The sequence below is a fragment of the Belonocnema kinseyi genome, chromosome 3 (assembly GCF_010883055.1).
Source record: "Belonocnema kinseyi isolate 2016_QV_RU_SX_M_011 chromosome 3, B_treatae_v1, whole genome shotgun sequence".
In the NCBI taxonomy this organism is placed as follows: domain Eukaryota; kingdom Metazoa; phylum Arthropoda; class Insecta; order Hymenoptera; family Cynipidae; genus Belonocnema; species Belonocnema kinseyi.
This window is the reverse complement of record NC_046659.1, coordinates 78,005,353-78,028,961: the sequence shown is the minus strand read 5'-3', so window position 1 is coordinate 78,028,961 and position 23,609 is coordinate 78,005,353. Positions and strand designations below refer to the sequence as shown.

Here is a 23,609-nt window from a genome sequence, read left to right as displayed (position 1 = left end):
CTTGATTCCTCTCGACTGGCCACACTCGCATCCCCTATTAGCGTTTTTACAAATCCAAGGTACGCGATACCTCCCCCCCCCACTTTATCTTAAGCCTAAAACTGTCAATACCCATACGGCTAGAATAAGACGCGAATTTCCTATGTAACTAGTATTAGCAATAAATCATCCACCCACAGTCTGACCTCAAATTGAACACTTATTAATTTATAACAAATTGGAGTAAGTTGAAGAAGCTTTCATTCAATAATTTAAAAGAAAACATTTAAATTAAATATTCGTTACAATTTTAACGTACTAATATATTTTTTTAACTTTTTGATATTCATATTTCTTGAAATTATTATCATTTAATGAAAAAAAGGTATTAAATATTTGTTTTCGGATATATAGCAAAAAATGTCTTGTCAGACTGTGATATTGCAATCTTTAATTTTTATTTTTATGCAACAAATCATTTTTTGGATTAACTTTTTTTTTTATTTAGCATTCTCATGTCTCGAGAGCAAGTTTTTATTTTTTCAAAATATTAAAAATTCTATTTTTAATTATTATTCAAAGCTAATAATGGAAATCCATGAAATTTGTATCTCAAAAATCTCGGTCGATTTTGCGGGATTAGCTAACTTTTTAAATTTAAACTTTGTTTACGCGTATTCAGAAACTTAATATCTACAAAGCATGGGCTTTTTTATTTTTAAACGGAAAATTTGACTTTTTTATTGCAATCTGCAGCCAAACCTGCTTCAATTTTTGGTTAATGTCACTTTGAGATTGTCAATTTGCACGTTTTGAAATGCTTCATTGGAATAAAAAAAAATCTTAAGTTTTTCTAAAATTAGTTAAAAAGATTTTCAAAATGGTCAAAAAACAATCTGGAAGGATTCAAGGCAATTGTTTAATTTTGAAGGATTTTAAAAATATATTTCAGGAAAAGTTTGAATCGTTTTGAAAAATATTTAGAGGTGTTGGCAGCATTTATAAAATAATTTCAAATTTGAAAAGATTACAAAAATTTATAACAAAATGTACATTTTTGAAGAATTTAAATTTCATTTTTTTTATATTCTTGGGAAAGTTTTAAATTATTTTTATTGTTGATAACAATTATTTTAATAGAATATTAAAAAATATTTCAAGACAAACGAAAGTTTTAATCTATAAATAACAACTGAACAATTATTTATTTGAATCTACTTAAATTTAAAAAAATTTAATCGTTCAATTTTTAATGTTTCTAGCTTCAAAATGTTTAAAATGATATAATTTTGAATATTTACAAATACACTGATTCTTTATTCAATGTAGAGCATTAAAAATTATAACGTGGATTTCTATTTTTTGAAATGAATTTAAATCTTTGCACTGTACAATTTATAAAAGGCTACAAAAATTTATTTTGTAGTTTAGTTGCATATAATTTAAAGTTGTTAATTTGATGAGTGTTAATAGCTTACATTTTACACGTGTAAATTATTCAGCGTTTGAATAGCAAATTTTAGAGTTGAAGAATTTGGAAACTTCAATTTTAAAAGTTTAAATTTCAAGTTCCACTTAAAGTTCTTTAACTTTCAGTTCAGATACCCTGACTAAACATTAATAATTACATAATTGATTCTAAATCATTAAAGTTACCCTTAGAAGTCTTTATTTTGCATAACAGGGTGGCTTATTCAAATGTACTCAGATCTTTTCACGTTTCTGTGATTCAGGAGAGTGTGTGTTTTATGGATTTTAGCTTAACTTAAACTTAAGCTGAAGCTTTGAAGTGGATATAGTCTTACAGAGAGATACTATAAATAATTTTTAATAAGATTAAATATTACAAAAAAACGCACTTTTTCTTGAACACTGATTCATTACCAAAGATTAACCTTTTAAGCAAAATTACTGCAGTTTTATTAAGGCTTTAGATATTCTCGAATTATGAAATTAAAAAGTCACGAAACTTAAGTCTATTTTTTAGTTCTACGCATTCTTAAAAGAATAATTTACTCAATTTTGGTAGATATTTAGTGATCGGAACTACAGTCGATGATATGAATGAACTGAAAATAGGTTTTGAATTAACTGTAGCAGCTGCTGCGAAGAGTTGAAGAAACTTTCCATAGGAGTGCTTTTTAGTTGATTTAACGCTCGGGTGCAAATGATCTGACCTGCACATACTAGACTGTGATATTTAACATAGGATATAAAATGCTGTGATCCCTGAATAAAGGATAAAAATAAATCTCCACAAATTAAACTTTCATAATTTTTTTAATAGGTGAATCTTCTTTATTTTAAATGGAAGCTTCTATTTTTCTACGTTTCATACTATCAATTAAAAATTTTCCAGCCTTGCATAATAAATACTCAATAATAAAATATTAAACCATTTTTATTGTTCAATAAATTTTACTTGTGCCTTTTTTCACTTGCACAGTTTGCCAAGAGCTTCAGATGCACCAGTTTTAAGTGGTGGATCCATTTTTTCCTGGGGCACAAAATTTAAATACACTGGAAGAACAGAAAGGGAAGTTCTGGAAGAAGCAGGACCTCTTCGAAACGAAGAACCTCCTATTCAACGTTGTCAGTCGACAGGACTAAGAAGAAAAGCCAGCAGTGTACCTGCAACCCCGAGTACTCCGAGTCAAGATCTCGTTGAAATTCGTTAGTATTTCTTTTAGTCTTTCACATTGCTTCTAGTTTTCTTTTTCTAGTTTATATCTTTTTAGAATACGCAAAACGTAGATTGGTAGCGGTTTAAATCCATTAATCCCTTTTTCAATTATGTGTCTTTACTAGAAAACTTATTCCTACACAAAACCATTTAATCGTTCTTCATCATTCATTTCAAAACCTAAAAATATCCAAGCTGGATTCCATGACGGACTCTCACAAGCCGTACCGTTACATCATCAATTTTTTAAACTTTTGCTACTTATTTGTATAGCAGAGAAAATACAGATTTGATGTTTTGAAAAATCAATTAACAAAAAACGCCTACCCTGATTTTCTTCTTCACTCTTCAATTTATAAAACTAAGTTCGTGAAATCCTTCCATTACAAAATCAAGTTTTTAATTGATCATATCAGTTTTATAATTGATTTTATAGATTTTAGGTATCATGCAAATAAAAATACTCAAATTAATCGAATTGTTTGAGCCCTGAGAAAAAATTGGTTGGTTTGCATCCGAAAAAAGTAAAAAGAAATGTTCAAATCGGTTCATATTTAGTCCTGCAAAGTTCCAGAAAAAGGAAATGTCCTAAATAAAAAATTCCCGACAGTTTTTAATATTACCGAATTTGAAAATTTCCGATAATAGGAAATTCCTGACATAAAATTACCGACAATATAAAATATCCGACACTACAAAATTACTCACGCAGGAGAATTTCCGAATATAAATTAAAAATTTTTTGAATAATAAATAATAAAATAAAATGGATTAAAAGTATTATATTTTGTTTATTATTTTTTTATTATCAATTTCCTAATTGTTTAGATTCGGAAATTTCCTTGTGTCGGCGGCAATTTTACATATTATCACATATTGTATAATAACGACAATTTCATTTCAGGAAGTTTAAATTTCGGTAATATCATGAACTGTCGGCAATTTTTTAATTCATGCGGGAATTTTCCAGTGTTGAGAATTTTATTTTTCGAGATTTTTCAGTCCTTTCTTTTTGTGTACATTTTTTTTCAATAAACAGTAATAACAATAAGAAATAGAAAAAATTTGTAAATCAAGATTTTTTGAAAATGTGCAAAAAACCTGTTTTTTTATTGACTTTAATGAACACTTTTTTGGAAAAAGTGGAATATGTCGATCCTGAAATGTTTTGAAGTTTGAATCGAAGAATTATGCAAAATCAATGTTTCTTTCAATCAAGCTGAAGACAAATTGAATTTTTTCCCAAAAAGTTTTCAGATTTCAAAAAATGGTTAATTGAACATTTTTTTTAAATTGCATTTCTTATTACTATTTCCAAGCAAAAAATGTGCGAAGGACAACAACAAGGATTATTTTATAATAATCAAACTTTTTTTGTTTTTAGCTAATTTGCTTTTTAATGATTAAATTAAGTTTTATCAATATAGAGAAGCCTGGAATCATTTAAATGTCCCTTATTTAATGCTAATACCAAAAATATATCAAATAAATTACAAAACAGGTATAATAAAATGCAATTTTTATTTTGTTTTGTAAAGAATTTATGTAAAGCACATAGGTTTAATCATTTCTTCCCTATAAAAGATATTTTTAAAGAAAAAGATAAGGATGTATAAATGAAATCAGGGTAGGCGCACTTTGGGAATCGATTTTTTTTTAAATCAAGATTTTTTTCGAAACATGGAAAATAACTTTAGTGAACTAGCGCAATTCGTGTTTTAAGGACTCAAAAATTGGTGCAAAATAGAAAAAAAATGCAATAACTTGCAAAAAAAGTTTAAAGGGAAATCTTGGACAATTTATATTTTCTTTTCTAAAAAAATAAGTAGCTAAAGTTTAAAAAAAATTATGAATTGAAGGTTTTGGTTTGTGTGATTTTGTTTGAGGATTTAAATATTGATAAAGAAGAAGTAATATTCTTAAGGTTGCTACAGGGAAGTTGTAACAGTTTCTAGATTTTAAAGGATTTAAAGAGTTTTCCTGTGAAAAAAATTGTCTTATTAAGCTTTCGAAAGTTAATCCAGATTAAAATCCTACATTGAATAATCTTAATCTCGAAAGTATTAAAGTTGGATGGTTTCTTAACAGAGGGCTTTATAATCTGTTTTGGGCTCAGTTGCATTAACTTATCTTTATAAAAAAGTTTGTCTTTAAAAAGTTTAATTTGATGTGCCTAGAAAAGTAAGGGAATTTTAAAATCGAAATTTTTGACAACCCTGATTCTATTAATAACGACGATAAAGTAAAAATTCCACGGATCACAGTCCATCCCCTTTTTTATCCAATCATCTTTTCCACTCTATCGCCCTTAAATTGTTTAAATCTCTTAAAATACCTAACTTCGGGAATTTTGACTCAGTTCTCCCTTTTTCTCCTTTTTTTACAAGGTTCCGATTCATTTTTTAAGAATCATAAAAAAATAAGAAGTTTTAAAAGAGATTTTTTCTTCAAATTTTTAATTATGCCAATCCGTAAACTAAATCCGAAAGGTAAATAAATGGTGTATTTGCAAATCATAAACGTATTTATGGACGTAAAAAACACGCTTCACAGACCAAAATGCTATAAAACAAAAGAAGTAGCGAGAGTCTTCACGAAATAAAGGAATAAATTTAAACTTAAATTGAGTCGCTTCAAATTCTTCATATTTTAAATGAAAATATTCCATTTTCAACTAAATATATTATTTTTCAAGTAAATAGATGAATTTTTATTCAAGAAGATTAATTTTCTACCAAAAAGACGAATTTCCAACTATTTTTCATTTCAAAATGATGAATCTTCAACGAAAAAAAATAATTTTTTAACAAAGTAATTGAACATGTCACTGAGTAGTTGCATATTCAACCGAAAACGTAAATTCTTAACGAATAGTATAATATTTAATATTTGAACCAAGAAAGGTTTTCATTTTCAATAAAAAACAATCTAACTCTTTAAAAAAGACGGCTATTCAACAAAATAGTCTATTATTCAAACAATTTCTAAAATTTTTAAGCAAAAAATATGAATTTTCGACAAGAAGTTGAATTTTCAACTAATGGATAAAATAATGAATAAAATGTTTAGAAATGGAAAAAAACTTCACTTTTTTCCAGTTATAAACAATTTAAACAAAATAATTAAGTTTGAAAATCAGATTTTTTAAATTTTCAAGCCAAAAAGGAAAGTTTACTACAAAAAATGTAAATTTTAAACTCGAAATTAAGAATTTTCAATCAAAGTGTTGAATTTTGTTTCAAAGTATTTGAATTTTCAATTCATAAATTCAACAAGATATTGGAATTTTCAACCCAAAGATATGAACCGTCAAGTAGTAATTTTTGTGTCTTTTCAAATTATTTCTTTCTAGATTACTTCGAAAAAATCTTTGAACTAAGTCCTATACTAAAAAGAATACACTAGAAAAAAATTTACGATAATAAGGAATCAAAATCTATCTACTGATAAAAATAAATTTTAAAAAACCAGCATTAAGTTTTTAAAATTCTTTCGTTTATCTATTTTTCAATTTTTAATCTTCGTGAATTTTTTTTGATTTTTCAAAGCTAGTAAACACAAAAGGACTAGAAAACTGGCCAAAGAAAAGCCGCTACTGTTAAAGGGCACTTTTGTTTAATATTCACGAAAGACTCTTATGAAGTTATTTTTTTTTATAGCAAATGAAGTCCCCTTTTTCGGAAAAAGTTCCATTTTTTAACAACTTCACCGCTAATGATCCCTGGAATTCTTTGAGAATTTTTGTAGCTTGAAAAAGTATTTGAATAAAATTTATTTCATTTATTTTTTAATTTAAAAAATCATTTTCAGGGTATTCTAGTTTACCGAGAAGCTGTCATAGTGCAGGTCTAGACGGAGCCGGAATGTCAGACATAACAAGTGGTGTTCCTTTAAGTTCTCCCTACTGTCCTGACAATACCTTGCCACTTTTGGAAACACTCTCCGAAGATCAGGAAGTTCACACTAGGAGAAACAAGGGTTAGTGCCTATTTAATGTGCTCAGCTTTTGACGCACCTTGGCTGGGACACATACAAATTTCGAAAGAATTATCTGATTAATGAAATTCCTTGATTGGATATTCTTCAAGCCATTGTTGCAAATCGAGGCTTTTCGTTGTTGATTTCAAAGCTTTAAACCTTTATTATTATCGACTATGATTAGGAGTCACTAGTAACTAAGAATCTTTCATTTTATACTCTACATTTTACCAAACCAAATTGTTGCGAGCTGAACTTTGTATCAATCAAACACACTGCCGCCTGCATGAAGGTTCTTGATTGGAGAACCTGACATCACAAAAGTTGCATGAAGGTGTCGCTTTCGGAAACAAAGTTTGGCTTTTAATAATCGCCTTTCTGTTTTTGCGTGCACCATCGCTCTTTCTTTATAGTTTGCTGAAGGGGGAAACGAATTGAATCGAGAAAACAAAAATGTAATCAATATCAGTAGAGACCTGTTGTTGTTCAAGGGAACGGAAACTTTGTCTCCGAGAGTTTGAAGATATTTTCTGAATCGGGATAAATTTTTAGTTGGACTGCTTCTTTGGCTTCTTTTAAATCTTGATTTCGGTTTTCTTTCTTTCTGTTCTTTAGCCGTAGACGAGAATGATTCGCATGCGAGTGCTACCCACTCCACAATCTTCACAACCACAACCCAAGCGAAAAAACTGAAATTCCCAAAGAGCACGTTCAATCGACCACAACCGTTGTATAGTCAGAAAATAGTAATAGGCTCGGACGAGTTGACCGGGAACATCGAAAACATCGTGAAACAGAAAATAAATTCACTCGAGAAAAGTCCGAAGGTGGTCAGGTCGACGGCTCTGATTATAAAGACGTCTAAGACACCCTCCAGGGCTAAGACAAACGGGAATTTAATCAAGAGTGGAGGCGATAACGCGATTTCGAGTAGGATTCCTTGCGCAGAGAGTATTTATTCCCAGGAGGCGAAAGCTGCTCAACAGGTAAGATCGGACCAAAATGATTCCAGGACGGAGTCAAAGATCGATTTCAAAATCACAAACGGTTCTTTAACTAAGATAAACACTCTGCAGAATATTAGTCCATCCAACTGGGGACAAGAAATTCTGCGTAATGTGGGGAATGGAATCGATGCGATTAGGAAACGTTACGACTCTTCAGGTGCGTATTTTTGTAGACTTGTTGTTTCCAGAGATTTTCTTTCTATATTTATTACTATATTTCGAATTTTTTATTAGCCAGATAACTGATCTAAACTTTTAATTCTTAACCAAATAGTGGAATTTTCCAAATAAAAAGACTGATTGATATTTTTAACAAAATAGTTAAATTTTCAACCAGATTTTTCAATTGTCAAGCCAAAAAAGAAAATTGTCTACAAAAAATGAAATTTTAAACACGAAAATGTGAATTTTCAACCAATAAGCTTATTTTCAACCAAATAGTTGAATTTTGTATCAGAATAGTTGAATTTTCAATGCATAAATTAAACAAAATATTGGAATTTGCAAATCGAAAATATGAATAGTCAACAAAATAGTTAATTTTACACCAAAATAATTGAATATTTAATCTAAAAGTCACGAATTTTCTACGAAAGCGGTGAAATTTTCAACCTAAAAATATGCATTTTCAGCGAAAAAGTTCATTCATTTTTATACATTAAAAATTTTCCATTAAAAATTTTTATTTTTAAGCTAAAATTTTTAATTTAAAGAATTTTTAAATGCTTTCTTAAAGACTTGAACAAATAAAAAATAAAAACCTTTAATGGTGAAAATTTTGTATATAAACATTTTTATTTAATATACTCGCATAAATACATTTTAAAAAATTTATCTGTACTTTAAGTAATAAAAAGTGAACAAAAACGATTTGACAAAACGTTTTTAAATCAGCTTAAAATTTAAGAATTTTCAGATTTTAACGTTAAAACTTAAACGATTTTAATTTGAAAGTCTTAGTCATTAAACAAATGCGAACGTGTGACTGAAAGTTTATAAACTATTGTTTGACATAGAAAGCCTGGAATCGTTAAAATTTCGAAGATCCTTAGAACTTTGAACGTTACCATTTTAATTCTTGTATTTGAAAAATGCTTAATTTGTGAGTGAAATTTTGATGTATAATTTACACATGAACACTTGTAGAAAAAATTTCAGTAATTTTAAGAGATATTTAGGAGTTAAAAAAAAAAATTATCATGCAAATTTTAGAAAGTTTTCTTAAAATCTTCTGGAAACTTTTTTAAAAATTTTGTTTAAATCTTTGAAAGACTTTTTAAACATTCTCGTAAAATAATTTTTCAAAATGAAAAATTATTTTTAATTTTACTATGAATCTTAAGAAAATGGTTTTATTCTTTTGAATCTTAAACAAAATTTTTTATTCTTTTGAATCTTAAGAAAATGTTTTTATATTTATTTATACTTTGTTTTATATTCAGCTATCATTTCAAGTTTTACCTTAAGTTTAAATCTTTTCAAAACTTCTACGTATCTGAAATTTTCAAGAATTTCTAAAAATTGTAGAAAAAAATCAATTAACTTTGACAAATATTTATAAGCTCTGAAAAAATTTACAAAATAATTTTTAATTTAAAACAAATTTAAAACAACTTCTAGATTTCTCAAGGTTTTTTAAATAAAATTTTGAAGCGTTCCAAGGATGTTTAAACTATTTAAAAATAAAATAATAGAATTTCTAATTTAAGAAGTGTTCGGTTAAAAACATTTTAATTTTGCAATATTTAATGTTTCTAGCTTAAAATGTCTTATAATTATATAATTTTGAAAATTTTAAAGTTCATTGATTGATTTTTTTATTTAGTAGAGCATTGAAAATGATAACGTAGATTTACATTTCTTTATATTGAAATGTTAGAACCTTTAATTTTATACGCGTAAATTATTGAGCATTTGAATACAACATTTTAAATTAAAAACTTTTAAATTTCAATCATAAAGCTTCAAAATTTAACAGTTTCACTTTGAGTGCTTTTTTTTGCAGTTCAGTTTTCATTACCTCAAGTGGAAAATTTTTTTAGTTTTAGTGTTCCATTTTTTAAATTTCATTGACCGTGAAAAATTAATTAATTTTCAATAAAAAAGTTAATTTTTAACAAAAATGTTCATTTATAACCAATTATTTTAACTTTCTAGTTAAATAGACGATTCCTTAACCAAATAGTGAAATTTTCCACATAAGAAAACTATTTGCCAACCACATCGTCGAATTTCCAAACAAATAAAATTAACTTCAACCACAAACAGTTACATTTGAAACCAAATATTTAGTTAAAAAAGAAGAATTTTTTATAAGTCAGTTTAATTTTAATCCAAGAATATTTTTACAAAAAAAAATGAATTTTCAAGAAAGCAGTTGAATTTTCGAATACAATACGGATTTTTTAACAAAATACTTGAATTTTCTACTGCAAAGATGAATTTTTCATTTTTAACAAAAATGTTCATTTATAACCAAATAGTTGAACTTTTTTTGCTAAATGGATGAATTCTTAACCAAAGAGTGGAATTTTCCAAATAAAAAGACTAATTGTCAACTAAATCGTCGAATTTTTAAACAAAATAGAATTAACCTCGATACAAAGAGTTCCATTTTTAATCAAATCTTCAGGTCAAAAAGAATATTTTTTTATAAGGCACTTTAATTATCAATCAAGAATATTTCTACAAAAAAAAATAATTTTCGACAGCAGTTGAATTTTCGAATAAAAGTATGATTTTCTAACAAAATACTTGAATTTTCGACTACAAAGATGAATTAAAAAAAAATAGTTGCATTTAAGAAAACAAATTAATTATTAATCAGAAACTGTTACATTTTAATCCAACTAGATGAACTTTAAAGTCTAAAAGATTATTTTATTTAGAATGCAGCTTAATTTTCAGTCCAAAAGGACGAATTAAGTACCGATAAAACGAAAATTTAACAAAATTATCAAATTTTTAACAAAACAGTTGAATCTTAAACTAAATTTATGAATATTCAACAACAAATAATAAATTTTTAACAAGGAAATTCAACTTTTAACCAAGTACGAGTAATTTAATTTTTAATTAAAAAAGATGAATTCGCAACGAGAATTATCATAATTTAATTGCAACGAAGAAAATATTTGAATTTTAAATTTAAAAAATAGTCAAATTTAACCAAACAGTTGAATTTTAAATAAAACAAAAAAAGATCAAATTTCTACCAAACTCAAATAGTTGAACTCACAAGCTAAATAGACTAATCATTAACCAAACAGTGGAATTTTCCAATTATCATTCAAATCGACGAATTTACCAACAAAAAATAATTAACTTCAACCACGAACATTCCATTTTTAACTAAATGTTGCGGTTAAAAATACGAATTTTCTATAAGGAAGTTTAATTTTTATGAATTTTTAACAAAGAAGTTGAATTTTTGAATGAAAAAGATTATTTTTTAACAAAGTGGTTGAATTTTCAACAAATGCATAAACCTATTAACAAAATAGTTCAATTTTCGACTACAAACATGAATCTTTAGCCAAATAGTTGAATTTTCAAGAAAATAGTTCAATCCTTAACCAAACCAGATGTCTAATTCACAATAAGAGTTAGTTTCAGCGAAGAGAGCAAAAAAATGTCAAGCAAATTGTTGACTTTTCAAACCAAAACGGCGAATTCTCTAGAAAGTAGTTGAATTTTCAACCGGAAAATATGAATTTTCTACCAAAAATAGAATAGGTAAATTTGGATTGAAAAAATTAATTTTTAAATTAGAAAAAAAAAACGAATTTTCTACCTTGATTAATCTTTCACTACAAAAATGAATTTTCAACAAAGCATTCCTACTTTCATTTTAAACTAAGAACCATTAATTTTCAATCAATAATGTAATATTTATATTTGGGTTAAATAGTTAACTTTCAACCAAAGAGATGGATCTTCAATTAAAACAATTAATTTTTAAAATGAAGTTCAACCTTCATCCAAGCAGTTGCATTTTTAATGAAGAAGCTTATTTTCTACCAAAGCAGACCAATTTACAAAAAAATACGTACATTTTTGCAAATTGTTGATTTTTCAACTAAAAACGATTATTTTTCAACAAATAATAGAAATTCGATTTTTATTTGAAAAAAACTCGATAAAAAAAAAGCGAATTTTCTACAAAATAGTGAAACATTCAATGTGAGGTATAAACACTATAATTTATATTCTCACTCAACAATTTTTCATATGATCGTATAAATTGCAAACGATAAACAAGATAACTTTTTTTTGTCCTAAAATTTCAAACAATTTTTTGAAGTACTTGAATTGACAATATGTTTCGTTGTCAATGAAGCTTTTGAAAATATGCCTTAATTTCTAGTTGTAAAATCGTAAAATGGCAAGAGAACAATTTTTTATTTAATAAAGAAGGTAAGTAGTCCTCAATGAGATTAGTTTAGTTCAGTTGCCATTCTAATAAAAACACCTGCGCAGTTTTTATTTAACAGTCACGTTTTTCCTAGTTTATCTTCCGTTTATCTTTTAAGGTGGCATCTGCTATTTTTTTAATTAGATACAAAAACATTAAAAGCCTTTTCAATTCCGAGGGTTTTAATTATAAACTTTTTTCACGTTAACCAAGCCTCACAGACTGGTCCCTATGGTACCCTATTTGCAGCCCATAATAATCAGGGCGGCCACACAGTCACTATTAGTCACTTTTTTTCTCAAGGAATTTGTCCTGAATTCTTCGAAATTCACTCAACATTACTCAATTAAATGGATTACATTTTTTTTTATTCATCTTGAATTCTTGCAAACTCACCCTAAATGCGTAGGAATTTCGTCAAATTTTTTTTAATACCCTTTAAATGTTTTTGAACTCATTTTCAACTGATTGAATTCAAATAATTTGTTCATATTTTTGAATTGCTTTCAATTCACTTGATTGCTTTTTAAATTCAGTTTGATTTTTAAATAATTTTATCAAATCCTTCTCATTTACCTTAAATACACTCAAATTTTACTGGATTAAACTTTTTTTGGTTAGAAATTAGTAGGGTTTTCAAAGATTTGAAGCGATTCAAATTTTGTTCAATTAACCCTGAATTCTTTTAAATTATTTTGAATTCCCTTCAATTTATTTAATTCACTTTAATTATTCTAAATGTACGCAATTCTATTTAATTTAATGGATTTTAAAAAAGATTTTTTAAATTAATAAATTATTTTCAATTCACTTCAATGCTTTTTAAATTGATCTTGTTTTTTTTATGAATTTCATCGAATTCTTCTCATTTCCCTTAAATTCCTCTAAATTCTCTCAAAGTTTACTGAAATAAATTGGTTATTTCGATTTTTTTAAATTATACGAATTCATTTAAATTCTTTCAAATTATGCTGTAGGCATGAGTTACTTTTTTTGTTAGAAATTAGTAGGGTTTTCAAAGTTTTGAAGTGATTCAAATTTTTGCTAATTAACACTGAATTCTTTGAAATTGTTTTGAATTCCCTTCAGTTTATTTCATTCACTTTAATTATTCTGTATGTACGCAATTCTATTTAATTTAATGGATTTTAAAAAAGATTTTTTAAATTAATAAATTATTTTCAATTCACTTCAATGCTTTTTAAATTGATCTTGTTTTTTTATGAATTTCTTCGAATTATTCTCATTTCCCTTAAATTCCTCTAAATTCTCTCAAATTTTACTGAAATAAATTGGTTATTTCAATTTTTTTAAACTATACGAATTCATTTCAATTCTTTTGAATTATGCTGTAGGCCTTAGTCAATTTTGCTTAGAAATTAGTAGGGTTTTCAAAGTATTGAAGTGATTCAAATTTTTTTAATTAACCCTGAATTCTTTTAAATTGTTTTGAATTCCCTTCAGTTTATTTCATTCACTTTAATTATTCTGTATGTACCTAATTCTATTTAAGTCAATGGATTTTAAGAAAATTTTTTCAAATTTTTAAATTATTTTCAATTCACTTGAATGCTTTTTAAACTCAGCTTGATTTTTTTATGAATTTCATCGAATTCTTCTCTTTTTTCTTAAATTCATCTAAATTCACTCAAATTTTACTGAAATAAATTGGTTATTTCTATTTTTTTAAATTATACGAATTCATTTCGATTCTTTTGAATTATGCTGTAGGTCTTAGTCATTTTTTTGCTTAGAAATTAGTAGTGTTTTCAAAGATTTGAACTGATTCAGAATTTTTTGTTGGAATTCACCCTGAATTCTTATTAATTTACTTATTAATTAAAATTTTTTAAGGTTTTTATTTAATTGATCCTAAAGTTTTTTAACCTCACTTTGAATTTGCAGACATTTCATAAAATTCCTTAAAACTTCCCTTCAATTTTTCTAAGCTCATATCAAAGTTAATGAATTCAATTAAGTTTTTTTGATATCTTAAACTAATTTTCAATTAATTTGAATTTTTAATTCACCTTGGATTTTCATGAATTTCATCGAATTCTTCTCGTTTTCCTTAAATTCCTCTTAATTAATTTCAATTTTACGAAAATCAATCGAATTCTTTTGAATTTAACTTAAATTGTTTTAAAGTCTTGTGAATTTATCCTCAATTTGTTTTTGCTCTTTGAGCGTTAAAAAAGTACCTTATGAGCTTAAAAAAAGTACCCCTTGCTCCCTATATTTTATCACATAGGGACTGTGAGGCCTGACGTTACCGTTAAATTTGAATATCAGCTCTCAAAAACAATTTTTAATCAAGTAAAAAATCCCCAAAAATGATAAAACTGGAAAATAATATAATTCTGATTTTTTGTTTCAGTCTGTCAACGCGAAGGTGATTCGAACGACTACTACTTCCGGGATTCGTTCGACCACTCGTCTACAGAAAGTCAGTTAATCGACCCAACCGGCAAGTCTCAAAGTCGTTCGGTGACGCCGGTGCCGAAAATGCAAAAACTTCAAAACTCGAAACTGCATTCGCAGTCTCGACTCACTGGTGTCAAAATAAAGCAGAAGAGTTTGCGAGTTGTAAAACTCTTGATACCTGCCTTTATGATTACTATCACTGTGCTCTTTGTCGCGATTGTTCTAATTTTCGAAACAGACTCTACTTTGTTTAACAGCCTGCGAAAAACGCCGGAAATGGTGGCCTTAAGAAACCAATATTATTTACCTATTAAGGAATTTCTTAGGAACAAGCTCGGCTTATTTTGATTACGTATGGAGCTAGAAATTAGGTCATCCTTAATCATGTGCTCCCTTATCCAAAAGTCAGTGCCAATCCAAAAGACACGATAGTCTCTCTCTCTCTCTCTCTATTTCTGAAAAAGCTTTTCTAAAAAGCTGAGATTCTGACCACTAAAAGCTGATCACACAAAAAAAAAATCAAGAAAACGCAGTATCTCCAAGATGGAAGGAACAGAGGTGATGAAACATAAAAGCTCTATCGACAGGATTCAGTTTGCTCTAAAAATTTGGGACTTGTGTTATTTTATGCAATTCTTTGACTTTCAATGATTTTCTTTATTGATTTGAGAACGTCCCTAAAAATCTAAATCAGAAAACCTGTTGGTGGAGGAATAAAGACGGTCTTCCGGTGACCTTTCGAGGAGATTATTATATAATCTCGAGAGCATAGTAGGTTTATTCAAATTTATTATGATTAATTAATTAATTATTCATTATCGTTTGGAGGCGAGTGACAGCGATGGCCTATCATAATACAAATCAAGAGCAGAGCTGATCTGAGAAAAGACTTCCTCTTCATTACTCTCGTGCTTACCGAAATAATAACTGAAGTAACTTTAACGAAGTAAATTGACTATTTTAGATTCAAGGAAGTGCGGAAAGATCAATGTAAGATAGAGGATTGGATAGGAAATTTATTCTAGGTACTATAGGAAATAATTTATGAATCAACGAAATGCAATTTGTTTTGGTAGACACTTATATTTAAGTAGTAGATAATAATATGATGATTTATCTAATATAATCATTGTTAAGCTCAGATTCAATTCGAAACATAGTTTCGTTTTGAACCGGTGATTTTTTGCTTCATACTCTAGTGTAAATATCGTACCTGTTTGCAACATGTGCTCCTGATCATAGTCACGATTAAGGGCATGTACCAGATGATTACGCTACCAATTTTGTTTTTTGAAACGAACTCACAGTCAAATGTATTTTCTATACTAGACAGAAGTTCGTTTGTTTAATATAGAAAATATATTTGAGTGTAAGTTTATTAAAAAAAAAGTCAAATGTATTTTCTATACTAGAAAAAAGTTCGTTTGTTTAGAATAGAAAATATATTTGACTACAAGTTCATTTTGAAAATGTCAGTTATATTTTCAATACTAGACAGACGCTTATCTATTTAGTGCACAAAATACATTTCAGTTTTAAAAAAAAACCCAAATATATTTTCTATACTAGACAGACGAATTTTTGATATTAAAAGTACATTGGACTGTAAGTTTATTTAAAGAAAGTCAAATGTATCTTTTATAATAGACAGTAGTTCGCCTGTCTAGTATAAAAAATTCATTTGATTGTAATTTCATTTTTTTAAAGTCAACTGTATTTTCTATACTAGACAGAAGTTTGTTTGTTTAGTATTGAAAATATATTTGACCATAAGTTCATTTTAAAAAGTCAATTATATTTTCCGTACTAGACAGAAGTTCATCTTTTTAGTGCAGAAAATACATTTCAGTTTAAAAAAAAACCAAATATATTTTCTATACTAGACAAACGAATGTTTGATATTAAAAGTACATTGGAGTGTAAGTTTATTTAAAGAAAGTCAAATGTATCTTTTATAATAGACAGTAGTTCGTGTGTCTATTATAAAAATTGATTTGATTGTAATTCCATTTTTTAAAGTCAATTGTATTTTCTATACTAGAGAGAAGTTCGTTTGTTTAGTATAGAAAATATATTTGACTATAAGTTCATTTTGAAAAAGTCAATTATATTTTCCATACTAGACAGAAGTTCATCTTTTTACTACAGAAAATACATTTGAGTTTAAAATAAAAGTTAAAAGTATTTTCTATACTAGACGACATTTGTTTGTTTAGTATAGAAAATATATTTTTGACTGTAAGTTTGTTTAAAAAAAAAGTCATATGTATTATCTAAAACTCTTAGTTTTTTAATGACAATTTAAAATTGAATAGAAATGATTCTTCATTTGTGTAAGTAGCTTTATATTGAACTATTTTGTTGAAAATTCGTTGTTTTTTTGGTTTGAAATTAATTTTGTAACTGAAAAATTAACTATTCTATTTTTAGTTAAAAATTGATAGTTTTTAATTGAAAATTCAAGTATCTGGTTGAAAATTTATGTATTTTGTTGAAAATTCTTTCTTTATTAAATTCAATTGCTTTCCATTGAAAATAAACATCTTTTTTCCGTCGAAAATCAATTAATAAGATTTTATTTCCAGAAATCATCTTTTTTGTTATGAAAATTTAATTGATTGGTTAAAAGTTAAACTCTTTCGTTAAAAATAAATTTTCTTTGTTTGAAAACTCATCATTTTAATTGAAAATTAATCTTTGATTGAAAAATTAGCTATTTTGTTAATTTTGTTTATTTTTGTATGGAAATTAAATTATTCTCGTCAAAAATTCAACATTTTAGTTGCAAATTCATCTTTTTTATTAAAAATTTAACAATTCCAGATGAAGATTCATCATTCTAGTTGAAAATTTATCATTTTGTTAGCAAATGTAACTATTTTTTTTTAATTAATTTTTTTGGTCGTAATTTTTTTTGCTAGCTGAAAACAAAAAGTTCAATTTTCGAGCAAAAAGACGATTTAAAAAAAAGCATAAATCCTCAATCAAACAATTGAGTTTTTAACTAAAAAAGATCAATTTCCAAACAAATAGCTGAATTGCGAACTAAAAACGATCAGTTTAATATTAAAAATGGAATAGTTAAATTTTAAATGAAAAAAACTTAATTTTCCACAAAAAAATATTTATTTTAAAAACAAATTTAAATTAACATTTAACCAAGTTATTTTGTTTTGAACAAAAAACAGGAATTCTTAACCAAAATGATGAATATTTTCCTGAAATATTTGAATTTTCATAAAAAGATGAATTTTCTACCACAAAAACCATTTTTCAACCAAGAACGATTAATTTTTACCAAGGAAGATGAATTTTCAATTAAAAAAAAAGATCAATTTTGAACCAACAATAGAATAGTTAAGTTTCCAGTTTAAGAAAGAGATGAATTTTTACAAAAGGGTGTAATTTTCAATTTGAATATTTGCACATTCCGGTAAAAAACTAATTTAAAAAAAAATTTATATTCCGAGAAAAGTTACATTTTCAAGCAAAGTGATGAATTTTAAAACATAATAATGAATATTTAACTGGAATAGTTGAATTTGAAAGCAAAAACATGAATTTCCAACTAAAATTATGAGTTTTTAACTAGAATCATTAACTTTTAAACAAAAAGATAAGTTCCAAATTCAGAAGATTAATTTCTACCACAAAGACAACACTTTCAACTAAAAAAGATCATTATTTCAAGCAAATCTTGGATAGTTACATTTTCAGTAAAAAAAACATTATTTTCAGCTAGAGAAAAAACTATTTTTTAACAAAATGGCTTTATTTTCATTTAAAAAAATATGAATTTGGAACGTATTTATGTTGATAAAGATGAAATTTGTTAATAAAAAACAATATAATTCAACTAAAAAGAACGAATTTTCAAGCGGATACTTGAATTTTCAACTAAAACTGATTAATTTTTAACCAAAAGTCAAAGAATTGACGTTTCAGGTAAGAAAATTGATTTCAAGCAACAAAAAAACTAATTTTCAACAAAATAGTTCAATACAATGATATAACTCTAATTTTACAAATGATGAATTATTTTTATTCAATTTAATATTGCAATTTAAAATAAAATTAAGCAGGCTCTCGAAAAAATTCCCTGACATTAAAAAAATCCCTGATATTTCCAGGTTATTTCAGATATATAAAAATTCCCTGACACTTCCAGGTTTTTCAGTTTTCCAGGTAGGGTAAACACTCTGATCTAGTATATAAAATTAATTTGAGTGTTAGTTCGTTGAAAAAAAAACGTAAAATGTATTTTCTAGACTAGAGAGAAGTTCGTCTGTTTAGTATATAAAATGAATTTGTGTGTAAGTACGTTAAAAAACAAGTCAAATGTATTTTCTGTACCAGGTGAAGTTCGTTTGTTTAGTATAGAAAATATATTTGACTGTAATCTCATTTAAAAATAAAGTCAAATTTATTTAATAAACTACATAGAAGTTTGTCTATCTATTATATAAAATTAGACAGACATTTATCTGTTTCGTATATAAAATACATTTAAGTTTAAATAAAAAGTCAAATGTTTTTCTATACTAAAGAGACGTTCATCTTTCTTGTAGAGAATTTGACTGTAAATTCGTTTTAAAAAATTGGTCGCCGAAATCTGATACATACCCTTAATGTATTTCTTCTCAATTCTAGTCTTAAAAAATATTGTACAAAGAATTAGACATTAGGGAATCAGTAGTGTAGTCGCGGTAGGGCTTGTTTGTTTAGAAGTTGAATTTATTAATTTAAAGTTTATGTAGCAAAGACGCAATATCGGAATATTTGAGGCTTTCAGTATCCAGGAGATATTTAGAGGCATCTGGCAGGGTTTTTTTCTTGCTACTCATCTATGACCTGATTAATATCTTCCATAGGAAGTAAAATTTTATTTTTCATCATTGTATCCTATTTTACAAGATTACATTACTTTATTTTGTAATTATATTTTATGTACTTATAACTTTTATTTTTTATCTAAGTTTTGCCATAATGCACAGTTTAACCCTTAAGCGGCATACTGGGTGTATAACACCCAGCGACTTATTTGCGCTTTAACAAAACGTACCAAATTCAAGAAAATGGAACATATGGCGCCAGATTAACAAATTACATGAAAACCTATTTTTCTATCTCATTTGTCCATAATTATAATTTTTATCATTTTTATACGCAGTTTCAAATCAATAAAATCGTTTAATGATGCAAAGTACAGTGTTTCATTTTTCATTGAATTGAAGCTTTTATTTTTCAGAATAAATACCTTTTTTGGAACGAAAACTGTAAGACTAATTTTATTTTTAAAGCACCGTATCTCGGAAGCATTCAGGTGAAATTTTAAGTAAAAATATCAAAAACTTAAAAGCTATGAATTTTAGAGTGAAAGAACTCATTTTTTAATTTTTTTCCAAAAAGGGTTTTTTTAACTACTTTAAATTTAAAAAACTGTTATGAAACCTTTTTCTGCTTAAACTAGATAGATTAAACATCATTAATTGATTTTCTTGTAAAAAAAAGATCCAATACCGTCGGTACAGCACACGTTTGAATACCCTTGGGTCATTAACACCCAGTATGATCTTTATCTAATTTTACGGAAGTGTGCCCTTTAAGAGTTAAGCAAATCAGGGCTCCTTGCATCTTTTAGCATTGGCGCACATGTTGCAAAAATCGTGAGTGATACGTCGTGGGAAAATTTTATTTAATTTTCTTAATTTCGTTAGAATATCGACAAATGAAAGTGAGAAGAAGTAATACTTTAATGATTAGAGAAATTCATTTTCATTGCATTTATTATAATAAAAGTTTGGTATGCAGTTGGGACCAAGTGAGAAAAAAAAGGAATTCTACAAAATGTAGAATTTAATAAAGAGAGACTGCATCTTTTTATCTGCACTTTTGAGAAAAAATTCAAATTTTTGGAATTTATTCTGTTCAGGATTTATGTCTAATCATTCGAGTATTGCTGCGTTTTATTGTTGTTAAATTTTCGTTTTTTATTTTATTCGAAATGTTACTTAAGTTTTTTTTTAAAATGAACAATTGAGGGGTTAATTTTTTTTCCTTCTAAAAGTGCCTACGCTTTACTGTTGAATTGGATTTAAGATTCTAAACTGATTTTATATCAAAATGGGAGTTTGTTTTGATTAAATTTTTATTTGATTCTATTTTCGACCTTTTATTTATCTAAGTTTTTCACTTCAAGAAATTTATGAAATTCTTCTTTCCTGACGTTTATTTAAAATTTTGATGAAATATAAAGAAAAGATAGGAATTTATTTCTGGAGGCACTTAGGACTTTAGTTGAATTTAATCATTTGAACGACGTTCGGCGATATTCTGTAAATTATTTTAATTCGAAAGGACGACAGCCTACGAGATATGCATACAAATAAACGGATGTCAATTGAAAAAAAATGTAATCTATAGTTTTAGCATAAGTGTGAATGAAAGAAAGCAAAGCGATGAGATAGAAAGCTTAAAAGCATTTTCATAATTCGTCGGTACAGTAGGTTTTAATAATCTAAAACCAAATTAACTTTGGTTTGTGGTGTACGTGCATAGTTTAGATAATAATCTAAAGAACTGGAATCCAATGTTTAGAAAATTCAAAGGGGAAAATTCAAAATAGATCGAGAACAGCTGCGTGATAATCTTAATATTTTTATTTCGAAAGGAAGCAATTTCAAATTTTAATTTCAGATCTGTTTTCGAAAGAGATGGAATAAAAAAGAAACTAAAATGTCAAAGTTTCAATAATATCAGGGAATTTAAGTTTCTTTTTTTCAATTCATTTTCGGTATTTTGGTACTTCAGGGAAGATAAGATTTGTAGTTAATAGTAAAAGAATTTCCACTGTGGTTCAAAATATTTGAAATTTTTTAAGTGAAAATATAAAATTCGTACCTATGCGATGACATTCTTCTTGCCAATTCTACGTAAAGATCAATCAATTTATTTATCATTGATAGAATATACGCATTTTTTTAGTCTCAAATGCATTGCAAATTTTTATTAAAATTCACTTGTCGATGTTAGAAGAACAAAGTTCAGAAAAAATGTAATTCAAAATGAAACGATTCTTCTGTATTCCGACCTGTACAAAATACTGTAAATTAGGTTGTTGAGAATAAATTTCAGGCCTTAGACTATTTTCTCACAATTGTACACTAATGCCACTATTTCTTTACATTTAATTGAAAAAATAGTTAATATTAAAAAAAAAAGTTTCATAAAAAAAACAGTTTAATTTACAAAATACTTTAATTCTCAACAAAAACAGATTCATTTTCAACAATACATTTTTAACTAAAAAGATTATTTTTCTACAAAACAGTTGAATTTACAACAAAATAATTAAATTTTCGACCAAAAAGAATAATTTTCTACCAGAAAAGACGAATTTTTAACAGATTATATCAATTTTCAACCAAATAGTTTGTGAGCAATGCATGTGATGTTAATCCAAATTTGATTTGATTAATTTTTAGATTATATTTTCTTCCTTTTGAAATTTTTACACTAAATAGTTGAATTTTTAAACTAAAAAAAAACGAATTAATTTTTAATTAATTTTTGTTTGCAAAACAGTTTAATTTTGTAACAAATTGTTGAATTCTCAACAAAATGATTGAATCCTCCACCAAAATATTTTATTTTTGAACAATAAATTTTTAACCAAAAATATGATCTTTTTACAAAGCAGTTGATCAAATAATTACCTTTTCGACCGAAAAGATACATTTTTAACCAAGAAAAATCATTTTCTGCCAGAAAGGACTAATTTGCAACAGATTACATCAATTTCAACCTAAATAGTTTGTGAACAATGGATTTAGATGGAATTGATGTTAATCTAAATTTGATTTGATTAATTTTTAGTTTATATTTTCTTCCATTTAAAAATTTTTAACTTGATAGTTGAATTGTTAAACTAAAAAAACAATCAATGTTAACCAAAAGTGAAGTAGCTTAATTTTTATTTATGCGAATTAATTTTTAATTAATTTTTGTTTGCATAACAGTTTAATTTTGCATCAAATCATTGAATTCTCAAACTAAAAAAAAAAGAAATTTTTAACGAAAAATGTAATTCTTTAACTTTCAAAAAAAGTAATTTTAAATTAAAAAACAGATTTATCCAAGGAAAAACGAATTCTTAAAAACTACTTGAACCTTCACTAAAACATATTATTTTTCGATAAAAAAAATTTTAAACAGAAAGATGATTTTTCTACAAAACAGTTGAATTTTCAACCAAATAATTAAAGTTTCGATCAAAGAAATGAATTTTCAGTCAGGAACAGTAATTTTTTTTTTAATGAATTTTCAACAGATTACAAAAATTTTCAACTAAATAGGTTGAGAAAAATGGATGTGATGTTAATTAAAATTTTATTTGATTAATTTTTTATATTTTTTTCGATTCTGAATTTAAAAAATAAATAGTTGAATTTTTAAACTAAAAAAGATATATTTTTTAACCAAAAATTAAGTAGCTTAATTTTTATGTAAACGAATGAATTTTTAATTAAAAACAAATTCTCCAAAACAGTTAAATTTTGTATCAAATCGTTGAATTCTCAACCTAAAAAGATTAATTTTCAACGAAAAACATAATACTTACATTGCAAAAAAAATGTAATTTAAAATAAAAAACAGATTTGGCCAACAAAAAATGAATTCTCAATAAAATACTTGAATCATCGACTAAAACAGATTAGTTTTCAACCATACAGTTGAATATTTAAAAACAAAAAATAGATGTTTTACACAAAAAACAAGTTTTGCAACAAAATACGTAAATTGTTAGCCAGCTTTAATGAGAAATTATTAATTTTTTAATGTTCTCAATTAAAATAATGAAAGTCATGAACTTTCAATCAAAAAATAGCGAAAATAGGAATTTTTATCGTTTATTGACTGAAGAATGACATTTCAATTAACTTTAAGTTCACTTTTAATACTTTAAAAATATTTATTTAGAAGACTGAAAATTTGGCTTAAAAAATAGAGAAATTTTTTATTGCATACTTTTTGATTTCGAAATTTAATACATAAAAAATTTAATTGCACTATTTTTTCAAATTTGTGGCAACATTTTTTAGATTTGTGACACTATTTACACTTC

The 23,609-nt window shown here is 26.2% G+C and overlaps 1 protein-coding gene across 2 annotated transcripts in view; it reads left to right on the top strand.

Moving 5' to 3' along the window:
- The window catches only part of LOC117170235 (FERM domain-containing protein 5), a 56,745-nt gene extending 41,741 nt beyond the window's left edge, over positions 1–15,004 (top strand). The window contains exons 9-13 of one of the 2 annotated variants that reach the window (XM_033356862.1): positions 2,426–2,652; positions 6,473–6,640; positions 7,256–7,626; positions 7,717–7,804; positions 14,439–15,004. In XM_033356862.1, coding sequence (XP_033212753.1) covers positions 2,426–2,652; positions 6,473–6,640; positions 7,256–7,626; positions 7,717–7,804; positions 14,439–14,833 — 1,249 coding nt within the window. In that variant the 3' untranslated portion in view covers positions 14,834–15,004. Of the gene's footprint in view, positions 1–2,425; positions 2,653–6,472; positions 6,641–7,255; positions 7,805–14,438 lie in introns of both variants that reach the window. The other variant, XM_033356861.1, reaches the window with a different exon arrangement.
- The last annotated feature ends 8,605 nt before the right edge of the window (positions 15,005–23,609 follow it).